The 14,528-nt window shown below is 43.4% G+C and overlaps 1 protein-coding gene across 1 annotated transcript in view; it reads right to left on the reverse strand.

Moving 5' to 3' along the window:
* GALK2 (galactokinase 2) overlaps positions 1-14,528 on the reverse strand; it is a 311,651-nt gene that overhangs the window by 247,049 nt on the left and 50,074 nt on the right. The window contains exon 4 of the mRNA XM_073618652.1: positions 4,498-4,588. Within this exon, the coding sequence (XP_073474753.1) occupies positions 4,498-4,588 (91 nt within the window). The remainder of the gene's footprint in view (positions 1-4,497; positions 4,589-14,528) is intronic.

The following is a 14,528-nucleotide window of genomic DNA, read 5'->3' on the forward strand; positions in this document are numbered from 1 at the left end:
AGTTGTTTGTTTCATTTCAAATCCATTGTGGTGGTATATAGAGCCAAAAAGATTAGAATTGTGTTTATGTCCCAATATTTATGGACCTGACTGTACATCCAAATCAACAAAGGAATGGCTTCACCAGAAGATGATTAAAGTTTTGGAATGGCCCAGCCAGAGCCAAGACCTGAATCCGATTGAAAATCTGTGGGGTGATCTGAAGAAAGCTGTGCAAGGAGATGCCCTCCCAATCTGACAGATTTGGAGTGTTTGGGCAAATACCAAGTCAAGATGTGCCATGCTGATAGACTCATACCCAAAAAGACTGAGTGCTGTAATAAAATCAAAAGGTGTTTCAACAAAGTATTAGTTTAAGTGTGTGCACAGTTATGCAACCAAATTATTTTATTTTTACTTCCCTTCACCTAAAAGATTTCAGTTTACTGTTCAACTGAGTTGTACAGTTTATAGGTCACATTAAAAAGGTGGAAAAAGTTCTGATATTATTTATTTTTGTTGAATCTTTTTATCACAGAAACCTGACATTTTAACAAGGGTGTGTAGACTTTTTAAATCCACTGTATATAACAAATCTTTATTACACACATACTGTATATGCATAGGCATACACTCAAATCCCTGCGAGTTTCCAGTACCCCATTGCAATCGCATTATGTTTGCGATCAGCTGCAGGTGCCAATACAAAGTGAATGACACTCTAAATGCATCGTGGTTTACCTGCACCAGATCGCATGGTACAAAAAGACCAAGCAATCAAGCTCCAAAAAGGTGCCTGCACTTCTTTGCTGCGATTTGCACCGCACTGAATCAAATGTGAATTGCACAGAAATGCAGTGTGGTTCCTGTGGGATTCACATGCAGCGTTATAGTGTGAACCAGGGGTTATAGTTTAGAAAAAGTCAGTATCTTTAAGTGTTTTTGGAGGTATGCATGCGTGGGAATATCTCTAATATTAAGAATTTAAAGTGATACTAAAGCTTTACTTTTTTTTTTTTCATTAAAGTAACAAACATGTCATACCTATCTGCTCTGTGCAGTGGTTTTGCACAGAGCAGCCCAGATCCTCCTCTTTTCAGGTCCCCCACTGGGGCTCCTGGCTCCTCCTCCCTGCTCTCAGCCAAGCTAGTGAGAGTGGTGAGAGGGGAGAATAGCTACAGCAGATGTGCACAGCGCTGGACTGAGATCGGGATCAGGTGAGTAGGGGGCTGGGGGGGGGGGGCTGCAGGGGGAGATGCATGTAAAAGGTTTTTTACCCTAATGCAGAGAATGTATTAAGATACAAAAAAAAAAAAACTTTTACCTTTGCAACCATTTTAAATGAGTCCATAGGACATCTTGCTCTGTTTTATTAATGCACAAGCTTTGAGCTACATCATATGTTTGGTGCAAACACACACTGGTGTGTATCTGGAGTTTTGCATTTTCTCCAATTAAACCGGCATTCGGAATCCAATGATGTCAGAACCCCGGCCAATATTTCCATTGGCTCTCAGGTGCTGCCGCTGCCATTGACTCTAATGCCGCGTACACACGGTCGGACTTTTCGTCTACAAAAGTCCAACGGACGCTGACGGACTAAAGCTGGCTGGTAATCCGATCGTGTGTGGGCTTCTCCGGACTTTCAACGGACTTTTTTAGCCTCAAATCCGACGGACTTTAGATTTGAAACATGCTTCAAATCTTTACGTCGTAAGTACGACGGACCCCGAAATCCGCTCGTCTGTGTGCTAGTCCGACGGACAAAAACCCATGCTAGGGCAGCTATTGGCTACTGGCTATGAACTTCCTTATTTTAGTCCGGTGTATGTCATCACGTACGAATCTGTCGGACTTTTGTGTGGTCGTGTGTAGGCAAGTCCGTTCGTAAGAAAGTCTGCCGCAAGTCCGCCGAAGGTACGTCGGAAGTCTGTCGGACAGGCTGTCGGACTTTTGTAGACGAAAAGTCCGACCGTGTGTACGCGGCATAAGGGAAATCAGCCGTGAAGCCTTGTGGTTTCACAGCCGCTTCCCTAATGCGCGTACGCAAAGTGCTGAATGGTCCAGCGGTGGGGGGGAATGAGGAGGGGGCCTAACTTCAGAGTGATCTCGCCGTGGCGAGGTACCTGCCCCCCCCGAAATGTGCCAAATGTGGCACCGGGGGGGGGGGGGTGAATAAGTGGAGCTTACACTTTTGGGTGGAACTCAGCGTTAAAGAGGAAAGGTCTGCCTCTGGGTAAGCCTGCTCTCAGTCTGCTATATGTTTAATAGCGAGGAATTCAGTTTTGAGTTATGAAGGCCTTGACATGGCAAACTGGCTTTAAGTGTGTTTTTTGGTTTAGTTTCTTTCACTAAAACCAGATATGAAATGTTATATATAAAAAAAAAAAAAAACTCCAAACTAACAGAACAAATAATTATTATTCAGGTGCAAACAGTGTTCCTTGTTGGTGGTTCCATAAGCCAGGCTTATAGTTTCCTCATATACAAAGCTAAACAAATTTAAGGCTGATTTCTGAAACATCAGACTATGACATTACCCATCACCAGATCTAATCATCACTGCAAAATCAAAGAATGGATGGCTTGTCCTCATGATGTAACATCACACTGCACACAGTTTGGTGATTGAACAGCAGAATTTTAAGACGCTATTCTGAACGTAAAATGTAGTCATATCGCTTATAAAATAATTGATATCAATGCATTTTTAAAATTCACTGACTGTCCTTTGCATACATTCTTCATTTGAAAATCAAAATTTTACATTCTATAAACAACTATTTGTAAAGATGTTCTCAAATGTTGCAGTAGCAGGCAGCATCCAACATAAAAGTAGCCTAAAAAGGTAAACTATAATGGTGTCGGGTGAATATGATTTTACCCGCTTTTCTAAAGTTTATACTTTTTAAATAACGTTATTAGATATTGTTTTTTTGGGGTTTTTTTTTTTTACTACATGCATGAAATCTTTGTTTTACAAATAAACCTTGTATGCATAATGAAGGCTTTCCAGAGCACCAATGGTTAGCTAAATACACAGCAGTAGCAGTCAGCTGGCTTTGACTGACAAACTTCAAACTGATAAACGATATAGCATGAAGCTGTGCAAGAATGTCATCTTTTCACCTTGAGCTACTGGAGGTCTGTAAAGAAAGGAGCTTTTTTTTTTTTTCAGCGGACTTTAAATAAAGGAAAAAATTTAAATGAACAGAGCTCCACCTGCTGGGTACAATAATACAAACTATTAATATACAGCATTACCCAACAAACAAAAATAAAACATTTACTTTTTTTTTTTATCTCTCAACAAAATAAAACAGAAAATGTACACAACCTGCTATATACTCCCTTTAGAGCACTTTCACACTGGTTCGCTTCAAAACTGCCAGTAAAACGCCTATGCATTAATGGAGCATTTTTGCGGAGCTTTTGCGTCGTTTGTGGTGCAAATAATGCACCAAAACCGCTTAGTGGGGACGTTTTTGAGGCGGTCCCCATTCATTTCAATGGGGAGTAGCATTTTTGGTGCATTTTTTTTAGCTCCCCAAACATGCTCCAAAGATGCTGCAAGCAGGATTTTTTTCACCGCAATGGAAGTGCACCGCCCCAGTGCGAACACATTCATTGATTTTAAAGGGAAGCATTTTTCTTGAGCTTTTCAGGTGTTTTTTTTTTTTTTTTTTTTTTTTTAACACAAAAGGGCTTGAAAAACTCCTCAGTGTGAAAGGGCCCTTAACACTTCCCTAAGGCTGCTTTCACACTGATCAGCTGCAAAAAAATGCGGCAATTTTGCCGCATTTGCTGTGCGTTTTTTAAAGGACATGTGACTCAAAAACCGCACCATATTGCGGGTGCTATGTTTTCCATTGCTTTCAATGGAAAGGTGCATTTTTGGTGCTTTTTTTAGCTCCCCAAACATGCTCCAAAATTGCTGCAAGCAGGATTTTTTTTCACCGCCACGGAAGCGCACCGCCCCAGTGTGACAATGGCCCTGTAGAAGGAATACCAGCAGGACAGGGTGGGCCCATAGACTGTGCGAACGTCTTTACTGCTTGCAGTAACACAGACAGAGAAGACAGTGATTGTTGCTAGCAGCTATAGCAGCCGCTAGCAATAATCACAACAGAATCTGGCAGGCTGGTTGTACCCAAGTTGATTGATCGCTCAACTTGGTACATTCAGCCTGCCCACACAAGGTTCGAATCTTGGCCGGCTGAACCGGCCGAGATTCGAAGCGTCTATAGACGGCCTCACAATAGTGTTTACGTTTTGGGGTTAAGGGTTGCATACTTTGCATAATCTGCAATGTAAATATGTCCTCCTATAGCCATTAGTGAACACATAGGGGAAGAGCTGAGTGTGCCCAATGGCAATCCACACAGAAAAGTAAGTGGACACAAAAATAAAGCAAATAGAAGAAACAAGAGAGAAATAAATCAAATACCCAAAAAATATGAATGTACAGTAAATCTGTTTCAGATAGAAATGTAATAACTTAATTCTTATAATATTTACCTGGATTCCTTTTAGTCCACAAAGAAAGTAATTATGCCACAAAGGCTTAGTCTTATCAATCTGTATATCATGAAACGCCACAGAAACCTCCCTGTAAGCACAAGAATGCATCAGAATAAGAAATTGGTGCGCTGATGGCTCTTTGCTGCCACATGCTGGCCAAACTAAAAAACAAGAATTAAATATACTTTTGTAGAGAAATATTACAGGTTAAGGTCATTGTTATTGGTAAAACTAAAACAAAGTAAAAGATAAGCACCATGGAAATATAGATAAGTCTGAGATGGCTTCTCAGAGGAAAGGGGAGTGTCTAATTTAAATAGACCTCGCTCACACTTGAGCGTTTTTTAGCTTGAAGCTCAAAAAGCTGAGTTAGACTTACCGATAACTCCTTTTAAGAGAGTCCTCCAGGACAGCCATGAGACCTAGGGCTCCTACTACCAGGAGGACAGGAAACAAGTTAACCCCCAAAAGATAAAAGGGCGGTCCTCCAGGCTCAAACGCCTGCTCCTGAGCAGATAGGAGATCCAGGCGATAATGTTTTATGAAGGCTGAAAAACTGGACCATGTGGCTCCGGTGAGGCTCCAGCTCTCTCAGCCCAAGAAGCAGACAAGGCTCTTGTTGAGTGTGCAGTGACAAAAAGCGGAGGAACTTCCCTAATTTTGTAAGTTTCAGAAATAGCTTGCTTTATCCATCTAGCCAAGGTGGCTTTAGATGCACTCTTTCCCTTGTGTGCTCCAATAAAAGAGGACAAACAAGGCGTCTGTTTTTATAAAGGTCTTGGTGACCTCAAGGTATAGGAGAAGAATTCTTCTCACATCTAAAAAACTAAATTTTCTTTCTTGGTCACCCTTTGGCGAACTACAAAAGGTTGGCAGTACGATGTCCTGGGATCTGTGGAATGTACTGGACACTTTAGGCAGAAATCCTGGATCAGTTTTCAAAACAACCCGATCCTCACTGAAAGGGTCTGTAACTCATTTACCCTACAAGCTGAGATAATTGCCACAAGGAAAATTGTTTTTAAGGTTAGTAACTTAACTGGAATACCCTCTAGGGGCTCAAAAGGGAATTCTACCAGAGTCTGAAGCACCAGGGACAGGTCCCAGGTTGGACATCTTCTTACCACTACTGGCCTGGACCTAGAAATTGATTTAAAGAATCTAGATATAGTGAGATTTTCCAAGAGAGAAAATTGGAGAAAAACACTGACCTTTAAAGTACTAACTGAAAGACCTTTGTCGACACCCTCTTGAAAAAAATTCCATAATTGAAGGAACACCTTAATTTACTCTATGGTTTTCAGATAACCATGAGTTAAATTTCTTCCAGACCTTGGAATATACGGCTCTAGTGACTGGTTTTCTGCAATTTAGAGTCTTGACTATTTTGTCAGAGAACCCCTGGGCACTTAGTATCTTTTCTTCAGATACCAGGCCATCAAGTTCAAGGAAACCACCTGTGGGTGCAACGCTGGACCCTGCGATAATAAGTCTGGTCTCTTCGGCAGACTCAGTGGAGGCTCTGAGACCAGAGTCTGTAACTGGGAAAACCATGGGCTCTTGGCCAAAAAGGGACTATTAGAATAAGGTAATAATCGGTTTCTTCTATAAGAAACTTAAAGAGGACTTCTGGAATTAGCTTGACCAGCGTGAAGGCAAAACAGAGGCCGAATGGCCAAGGATTTGCCAGGGCATCGATCCTCAATGATTGATCTGTTGGGTTCAGAGAAAATAACTTCTCTGTCTTGCAACTGTTCTGATACACGAACAAGTCCGCTTCGGGACCTCCCCATCTGTCGGTGAGACCCGCAAAGATTTCGGGATGAAGGGACCAATTGTCTCGACATACCCGGTAGTGGCTGAGTTAATCTGCCAGACAATTTTGTGTCCCCTTTAGGTGTACTGCTGAAATTGAGGCTAGATTCCCTTCTGCCCATGATAAAATCTTCTGAGCGATAGATTGAAGTATCCGACTCCTCGTACCTGCCTGTTTGTTGAGATACGCAACAGTAGCGATATTGTCGGATAGAATATAGTTACATAGTAGGTGAGGTTGAAAAAAGACACAAGTCCAACCTATGTGTGTGATTATGTGTCAGTATTACATTACATATCCCTGTATATTGCGGTCATTCAGGTGATTATCTAATAGTTTCTTGAAGTTATCAATGCTCCCCGCTGAGACCACCGCCTGTGGAAGGGAATTCCACATCCTTGCCGCTCTTACAGTAAAGAACCCTCTACGTAGTTTAAGGTTAAACCTCTTTTCTTCTAATTGTAATGAGTGGCCACGAGTCTTATTAAACTCTCTTCTGCGAAAAAGTTTTATCCCTATTGTGGGGTCACCAGTACAGTATTTGTAAATTGAAATCATATCCCCTCTCAAGCGTCTCTTCTCCAGAGAGAATAAGTTCAGTGCTCGCAACCTTTCCTCATAACTAAGATCCTCCAGACCCTTTATTAGCTTTGTTGCCCTTCTTTGTACTCGCTCCATTTCCAGTACGTCCCTCCTGAGGACTGGTGCCCAGAACTGGACAGCATACTCCAGGTGCGGCCGGACCAGAGTCTTGTAGAGCGGGAGAATTATCGTTTTATCTCTGCAGTTGATCCCCCTTTTAATGCATGCCAATATTCTGTTTGCTTTATTAGCAGCAGCTTGGCATTGCATGCCATTGCTGAGCCTATCATCTACTAGGACCCCCAGGTCCTTTTCCATCCTAGATTCCCCCAGAGGTTCTCCCCCCAGTGTATAGATTGCATTCATATTTTTGCCACCCAAATGCATTATTTTACATTTTTCTACATTGAACCTCATTTGCCATGTAGTCGCCCACCCCATTAATTTGTTCAGGTCTTTTTGCAAGATTTCCACATCCTGCGGAGAAGTTATTGCCCTGCTTAGCTTAGTATCGTCTGCAAATACAGAGATTGAACTGTTTATCCCATCCTCCAGGTCGTTTATGAACAAATTAAATAGGATTGGTCCCAGCACAGAACCCTGGGGAACCCCACTACCCACCCCTGACCATTCTGAGTACTCCCCATTTATCACCACCCTCTGAACTCGCCCTTGTAGCCAGTTTTCAATCCATGTACTCACCCTATGGTCCATGCCAACGCACCTTATTTTGTACAGTAAACGTTTATGGGGAACTGTGTCAAATGCTTTTGCAAAATCCAGATACACCACGTCTACGGGCCTTCCTTTATCTAGATGGCAACTCACCTCCTCATAGAAGGTTAATAGATTGGTTTGGCAAGAACGATTCTTCATGAATCCATGCTGATTACTGCTAATGATATCATTCTTATTACTAAAATCTTGTATATAGTCCCTTATCATCCCCTCCAAGAGTTTACATACTATTGATGTTAGGCTAACTGGTCTGTAATTCCCAGGGATCTTTTTTGGGCCCTTTTTAAATATTGGTGCTACATTGGCTTTTCTCCAATCAGCTGGTACCATTCCAGTCAATAGACTGTAAAAATTAGGAACAACGGTCTGGCAATCACCTGACTGAGTTCCCTAAGTACCCTCGGATGCAAGCCATCTGGTCCCGGTGATTTATTAATGTTAATTTTCTCAAGTCTAATTTTAATTCAGTCCTCTGTTAACCATGTAGGTGCTTCCTGTGTTGTGTCATGAGGATAAACACTGCAGTTTTGGTTACTGAAGCCCCCCGATTCACTCGTGAAGACTGAGGAGAAGAATAAATTCAATACCTTTGCCATCTCCCCATCCTTTGTAACCAGATGTCCTTCCTCATTCTTTATGGGGCCAATATGGTCTGTCCTCCCTTTTTTACTGTTTACATACTTAAAGAATTTCTTGGGATTTTTTTTGCTCTCCTCTGCTATGTGTCTTTCATGTTCTATCTTAGCCATCCTAATTGCACCCTTACATTTCTTATTGAATTCTTTATAAATTCTGAATGCTGAGGATGATCCCTCAACCTTGTATTTTTTGAAGGCCTTCTCCTTTGCTTTTATATGCATTTTTACATTGGAGTTAAGCCATCCAGGCTAATGCCCTTATTTATTATGCTCTTAAAGCAAACCCATCTCTCCTCCGTATTCTTTGTTCCTAATATTTTATCCCAATTTATGCCTTTTAGCAAGGTTTGTAGTTTAGGGAAGTTGGCTCTTTTGAAATTCAGTGTCTTTGTGTTCCCTTCATGTTTCCTATTTGTGTGATTTATACTGAAACTAATTGACCTGTGATCGCTGTTACCTAAATTGCCCCGTATTTCCACATCTGTTATCAGGTCTGTATTGTTGGTAATCAGTAGATCTAGTAATGTTTTATTTCTAGTTGGTGCGTCTACCATCTGACCCATAAAATTGTCCTGCAAGACACTAAGGAACTGGCGAGCCTTAAATGAATGCGCGGTTCCCTCCGCCCAGTCTATGTCTGGATAATTAAAATCCCCCATTATGATAACACTTCCCATCCTTGCTGCTAATCCAATTTGTGATAGGAGATCCGTCTCCACTTCCTCCCTCAGGTTAGGGGGCCTATAGCATACTCCCAGTATTATTTTCCCCTTAGCTTCATCCCTTTGGAGCTCTACCCATAAAGATTCCACCTCCTCCCTAGCCCCCTCAGTGATGTCATCCCTCACATTCACTTGTACATTATTCTTGATATATAGGCATACCCCTCCCCCTTTTTTACCCTCTCTATCCTTGCGGTATAGGGTATACCCTTGAATGTTTGCCAGCCAATCATGAGAGCTGTTGAACCAGGTCTCTGAAATTCCCACAAAATCCAAATCCTCCTTGTACAACAGTATCTCTAATTCACCCATCTTGTCCGCCAGGCTCCTGGCATTGGTGAGCATGCCACATAGTTTAGACTGGTCGCATATTGTCCTCGTATTGGGTGTTTCAAGATTGCAACTAGGACTTGCTACTATACTCACCTTGTGTTTTTGTGCTTTGGTTAAGCTACCACTAATGCCCCCAATACTACCCTCTGGAATATCTTCCGCGCTGGCTATCACTGTCTCTGGACCCTCCCCCCCATCGCCTAGTTTAAAAACCCCTCTAACTTTTTGGCCATCTTCATTCCCAGCAGATCTGCACCCTCCTCATTTAGGTGCAGTCCGTCCCTTCTATAGTACCGGTTACCGACTGAGAAGTCGGCCCAGTCCTCCAGGAACCCAAACCCCTCCTTACTACACCAGCTCTTCAGCCACTTGTTTACTTCCCTAATCTCCCTCTGCCTTTCTGGTGTGGCTCGATGTACCGGTAGTATTCCTGAGAACACTACCTTGGAGGTCCTTTTCCTCAATTTAGCTCCTAAGTCCCTAAAATCGTTCTTTAGGACACTCCATCTGCCTCTGACTTTGTCATTGGTGCCAACGTGCACCATGACAGCCGGGTCTTCCCCAGCCCCTCCCAGTAATCTGTCCACAAGATCCGTGATGTGCTGAACCCGAGCGCCCGGTAGACAACATACTGTTCGGCGCTTCAGGTCTTGGTTACAGATTGCCCTCTCTGTCCTTCTAAGAATTGAGTCCCCTACCACCAGAATCTGTCTTTCCTTTCCCTTTGCTGCCCCCCCACTCTCACTGGAGGAGTTCTTCCCCTGGCAGCTAGGAGAGTCCCTCATCTCCAGCAGTGCTGGTCCCTGACTGGTTTCACCAATGTCACTCAATGGAGCGTACTTATTGGGATGCTCCAGTCCTGGATCGGCCTCTCTGGCACTTCCCCCTCTACCCCTCCTGACTGTCACCCATCTACTCTTTGCTAGTGCCTGCACCTCTTTGTCTCCACCCGCCTCTGTGCTGGCCCCTGCCGGCACCTGCCGTGTACGTTCCTGGCTCACCTTTAGTATGGAGAGACTTCTCAGTGCTGACAGTTGCTTCCCCAGATTCAGAACCTGGGCTTCCAGGGAAACAATGTGCTTACATTTTGCACAGCAGTATTCGCCCTCGATCGGATGATCAAGGAACGCATACATGCGGCAAGATGTACAAAGAGTCGCCTCTCCACACCCGCCGGGCATCGTACCTATTAAATTTAGTGAGGATTTGGGGATTTTACCCTGTCCAAATTACCTAACAGCTAGCTTCCTGGCACTAATACTCAAGACAATACACAGGTACACGACAATACACAGGTACACAACAAGACAATACACAGGTACTCACAGACCTACGTGCACTCGCAATACACAAGTACACAATACACAAGTACTAACGATCCACACACACTACTCAGACAACACTCAGATACTCACACTACACAGGTACTATGACCCCTGTTATAACCTCCTGTTTTAAACTCTGGTTTTTAACTCCCACTTATTCCAGCTCCACTTACACCAAGCTCCACAGCTTCAGACTGAGCACGCTCAGACTGAGTCCTACAACCAGTTAAATAGGCACCTGTGAGCAATTAACCACACCCCTTAATTGATAGACTGATGAAACCAGGAAAAAAAAAAAAAAAAAGCTATTTAAAAAGTGACAGCAAAAGGCAAATTAAAAACTAAAAGGAAAAGCCCCAAAAATGCAACCCAGCAAACAGACAGCAAACAGACAGCAAACAGACAGCAAACAGACAGCAAACAGCAAACAGACAGCAAACAGCAAACAGACAGCAAACAGCAAACAGACAGCAAACAGACAGCAAACAGCAAACAGACAGCAAGACTTGTATACTCTAACTCTGGTTTTTAACTCCCACTTATTCCAGCTCCACTTACACCAAGCTCCACAGCTTCAGACTGAGCACCCTGGAGAATCTGGAGATTGTGACACCTGATTTCCATCTGAAATGCCTGAAAGGCTCTCTGAACCGCTAGAAGCTCTCTCTGATTCAATGAAGCTCTTGCTTCCCTTGAGGACCACTCTCCCTGTGCCATTGTGTTGCGGAGATGGGCTCCCCACCCCCAGGAACTCGCATCCATTGTGATCCTCTGGGATATAGGAATGGACCATGGTAGACCTCTTGTTCGGTGAAGGTGCGTCCACCACCACAAGCTTCTTTTTACCCTGGAGGGTGACAAGACCCTTGACTCCAGGGAACTTGCATCTCCGTCCCAGTTCCTTAGTAGAAACAGCTGTAATGGGCATTGATGAAATCTTGCCCATGGCACTGCGGGAAAGCAAGAGGTCATCAGACCCACTGCCCTTGAAACATTCCTCAGCGAGACCGACTGATTGGTCTGTAAGGCTGACATTGTTTGCATCATTCTTGAGACCTTTTCCTGCGGGTGAAAAAAACTTTTTGTTCTACTGGACAAAATTCGTATTCCAGATATGTCACCTTCTGGGCCGGAATTAAGGAAGACTTCTCACTGTTTATTTACCAGCCTAGAGATTGAAGGAAGTCCTGTAAGTCTGGAGATACTCTAATAACTTTTGGTATGACTCCACCTCCACTAGGTGGTAAGGGATCATAGTTATCGCCTTTAACCTTAGCAGAGCAAGTGCCCCCCCCCCCCCCCAACACCTTTGTAAAGATGCATGGGGCTGAGGTCCTTTTCCATCCTAGATTCCCCCAGAGGTTCTCCCCCCAGGTTATAGATTGCATTCATATTTTTGCCACCCAAATGCATTATTTTACATTTTTCTACATTGAACCTCATTTGACATGTAGTTGCCCACCCCATTAATTTGTTCAGATCTTTTTGCAAGGTTTCCACATCCTGTGGAGAAGTTAATGCCCTGCTTAGCTTAGCATCATCCACAAATAGAGAGATTAAACTGTTTACCCCATCCTCCACGTCTATTATGAACAAATTACATAGGATTGGTCCCAGCACAGAACCCTGGGGGACCCCACTACCCACCCCTATCCATTCCGCGTACTCCCCATTTATCACCACCCTCTGAACTCGCCCTTGTAGCCAGTTTTCAATCCATGTACTCACCCTGTGGTCCATGCCAACGGACCTTATTTTGTACAGTAAACGTTTATGGGTAACTGTGTCAAATGCTTTTGCAAAATCCAGATACACCACATGTACGGGCCTTCCTTTATCTAGATGGCAACCCACCTCCTCATAGAAGGTTAATAGATTGGTTTGGCAAGAACGATTCTTCATGAATCCATGCTGATTACTGCTAATGATACCGTTCTCATTACTAAAATCTTACATAGTCCCTTATCATCCCCTCCAAGTTTACATACTATTGATGTTAGGCTAACTGGTCTGTAATTCCCAGGGGTGTATTTTGGGCCCTTTTAAAATATTTGTGCTACATTGGCTTTTCTCCAATCAGCCACTACCATTCCAGTCAGTAGACTGTCAGTAAAAATTAGGAACAATGGTCTGGCAATTACTTGACTGAGTTCCTTAAGTAACCTCGGGTGCAAGCCATCTGGTCCCAGTGATTTATTAATGTTAAGTTTCCCAAGTCTAATTTTAATTCTGTCCTCTGTCAACCATGGAGGTGCTTTCTGTGATGTGTCATGAGAATAAATACTGCAGTTTTGGTTACTGAAGCCCCCCGAGTCCCTCGTGAAGACTGAGGAGAAGAATAAATTCAATACCTTCACCATCTCCCCATCCTTTGTAACCAGATGTCCTTCCTCATTCTTTAGGGGGCCAATATGGTCTGTCCTCCCTTTTTTACGGTTTACATACTTGCTCTCCTCCGTTATTTGTCTTTAATGTTCTATCTTAGCCGTCCTTATTGCATTCTTTATAAAGTCTAAATGTTGATGATGATCCCTCGACCTTGTATTTTTTTAAGGCATTCTCCTTTGCTTTTATATGCATTTTTACATTTGAGTTAAGCCATCCAGGACTTTTGTTCTCCCTTTTAAATTTATTACCCAATGGGATGCATTGGCTAATGTCCTTATTTTATATGCTCTATACGAAAGTGCTTGTACCTGATCAAACGGTTTAGAGACTGGAGGTTCAGGATAAGCCAATATCTTCCTGACAGCTTTCTGATGACAAATATATGGGAATAAAATCCCTTGCCCTGATCCAACCTGGAAACCGGGACCAGGACCTTTTGATCTATCAAGTCTCCACTTTGGAGACCCAGGGCCCTCGCTTTTACCCAATCTTGGGGAGGAAAGGTGACCAATAATCGCTCTGGTGGCTGGCAAGAAAATTCCAGCCTGTACCCATTGGTCACTAGGTCCAGGATGAATGGACTTGAGGTGACTGCTGACCACTGTGGGAGAAAGACCCTCAATCTTCCTCCCACTGGGAGACACGAGTCACTGTGGCTTGGCGGGTTGTTGAGGAGGGTTAAACAAGATAGCCCCCTCTACCTCTGCCCTTGTGCCCTGTCCAATGCTTTTTGGGCCTATTGTCCCTTTCTCTAGGACCTTACTGCCTACTTTGGCCATGAAAAAAACTTTCTGGCTGTTGACTTTTTCTGATTCTCTGGAAAGGCCTTTTTTCTATCGGCTGTGCGTTTCAGCGCCTCTTGCATACCTGGGCCAAAAAGATGATTGCCTGTTAAGGGAAGACCACATAGGCGTAACTTTGAGGCAGTGTCGCCTGACCAGGCTTTAAGCCATAGGCTTCTTCTGGCCGAAGTCACTATGGCCGAGGTCCTAGGTGTCATTCTTACTGATTCCACGGAAGAATCAGCCAAAAACCCCACTGCACGAGAGAGAGGAGAGGGAAAGATTTCAGAATCTGTTCTCTAGAGGTACCTGCCAACAAGTGTGTTTGTATTTGTGTCAACCATACTTCTAAATTTCTGGCTACACAAGTGGAGGCAAGAGCTGGTTTAAGATTCCCAATGGCTGAGTCCCAGGCTCTGTGAAGAACAGTCTCCTCTTTTATCCATCGGATCCCTAAGCGTGCCCATATCATCAAGCACTAGGTCCGAGTTTTTTTAAACTTTTTTAAGAGTTGCGTCTAACTTAGGATTTTTGTTCCATGGCTGCGCTGTGTCCTCTTCAAATGGAAACCTTCTTTTTAGGTTACCAGAAAAGAAAGGTTTTCTCTCTGGATTGTCCCACTCCAGCTTGATAGTATCAAGAAGGGAACTATGTACGGGAAAAACTCTAGCCTTTTTCTTATGCAAACCCTTGTACGGTCATAA

The sequence above is a fragment of the Aquarana catesbeiana genome, linkage group LG03, assembly GCF_042186555.1.
Source record: "Aquarana catesbeiana isolate 2022-GZ linkage group LG03, ASM4218655v1, whole genome shotgun sequence".
NCBI classification, from domain to species: domain Eukaryota; kingdom Metazoa; phylum Chordata; class Amphibia; order Anura; family Ranidae; genus Aquarana; species Aquarana catesbeiana.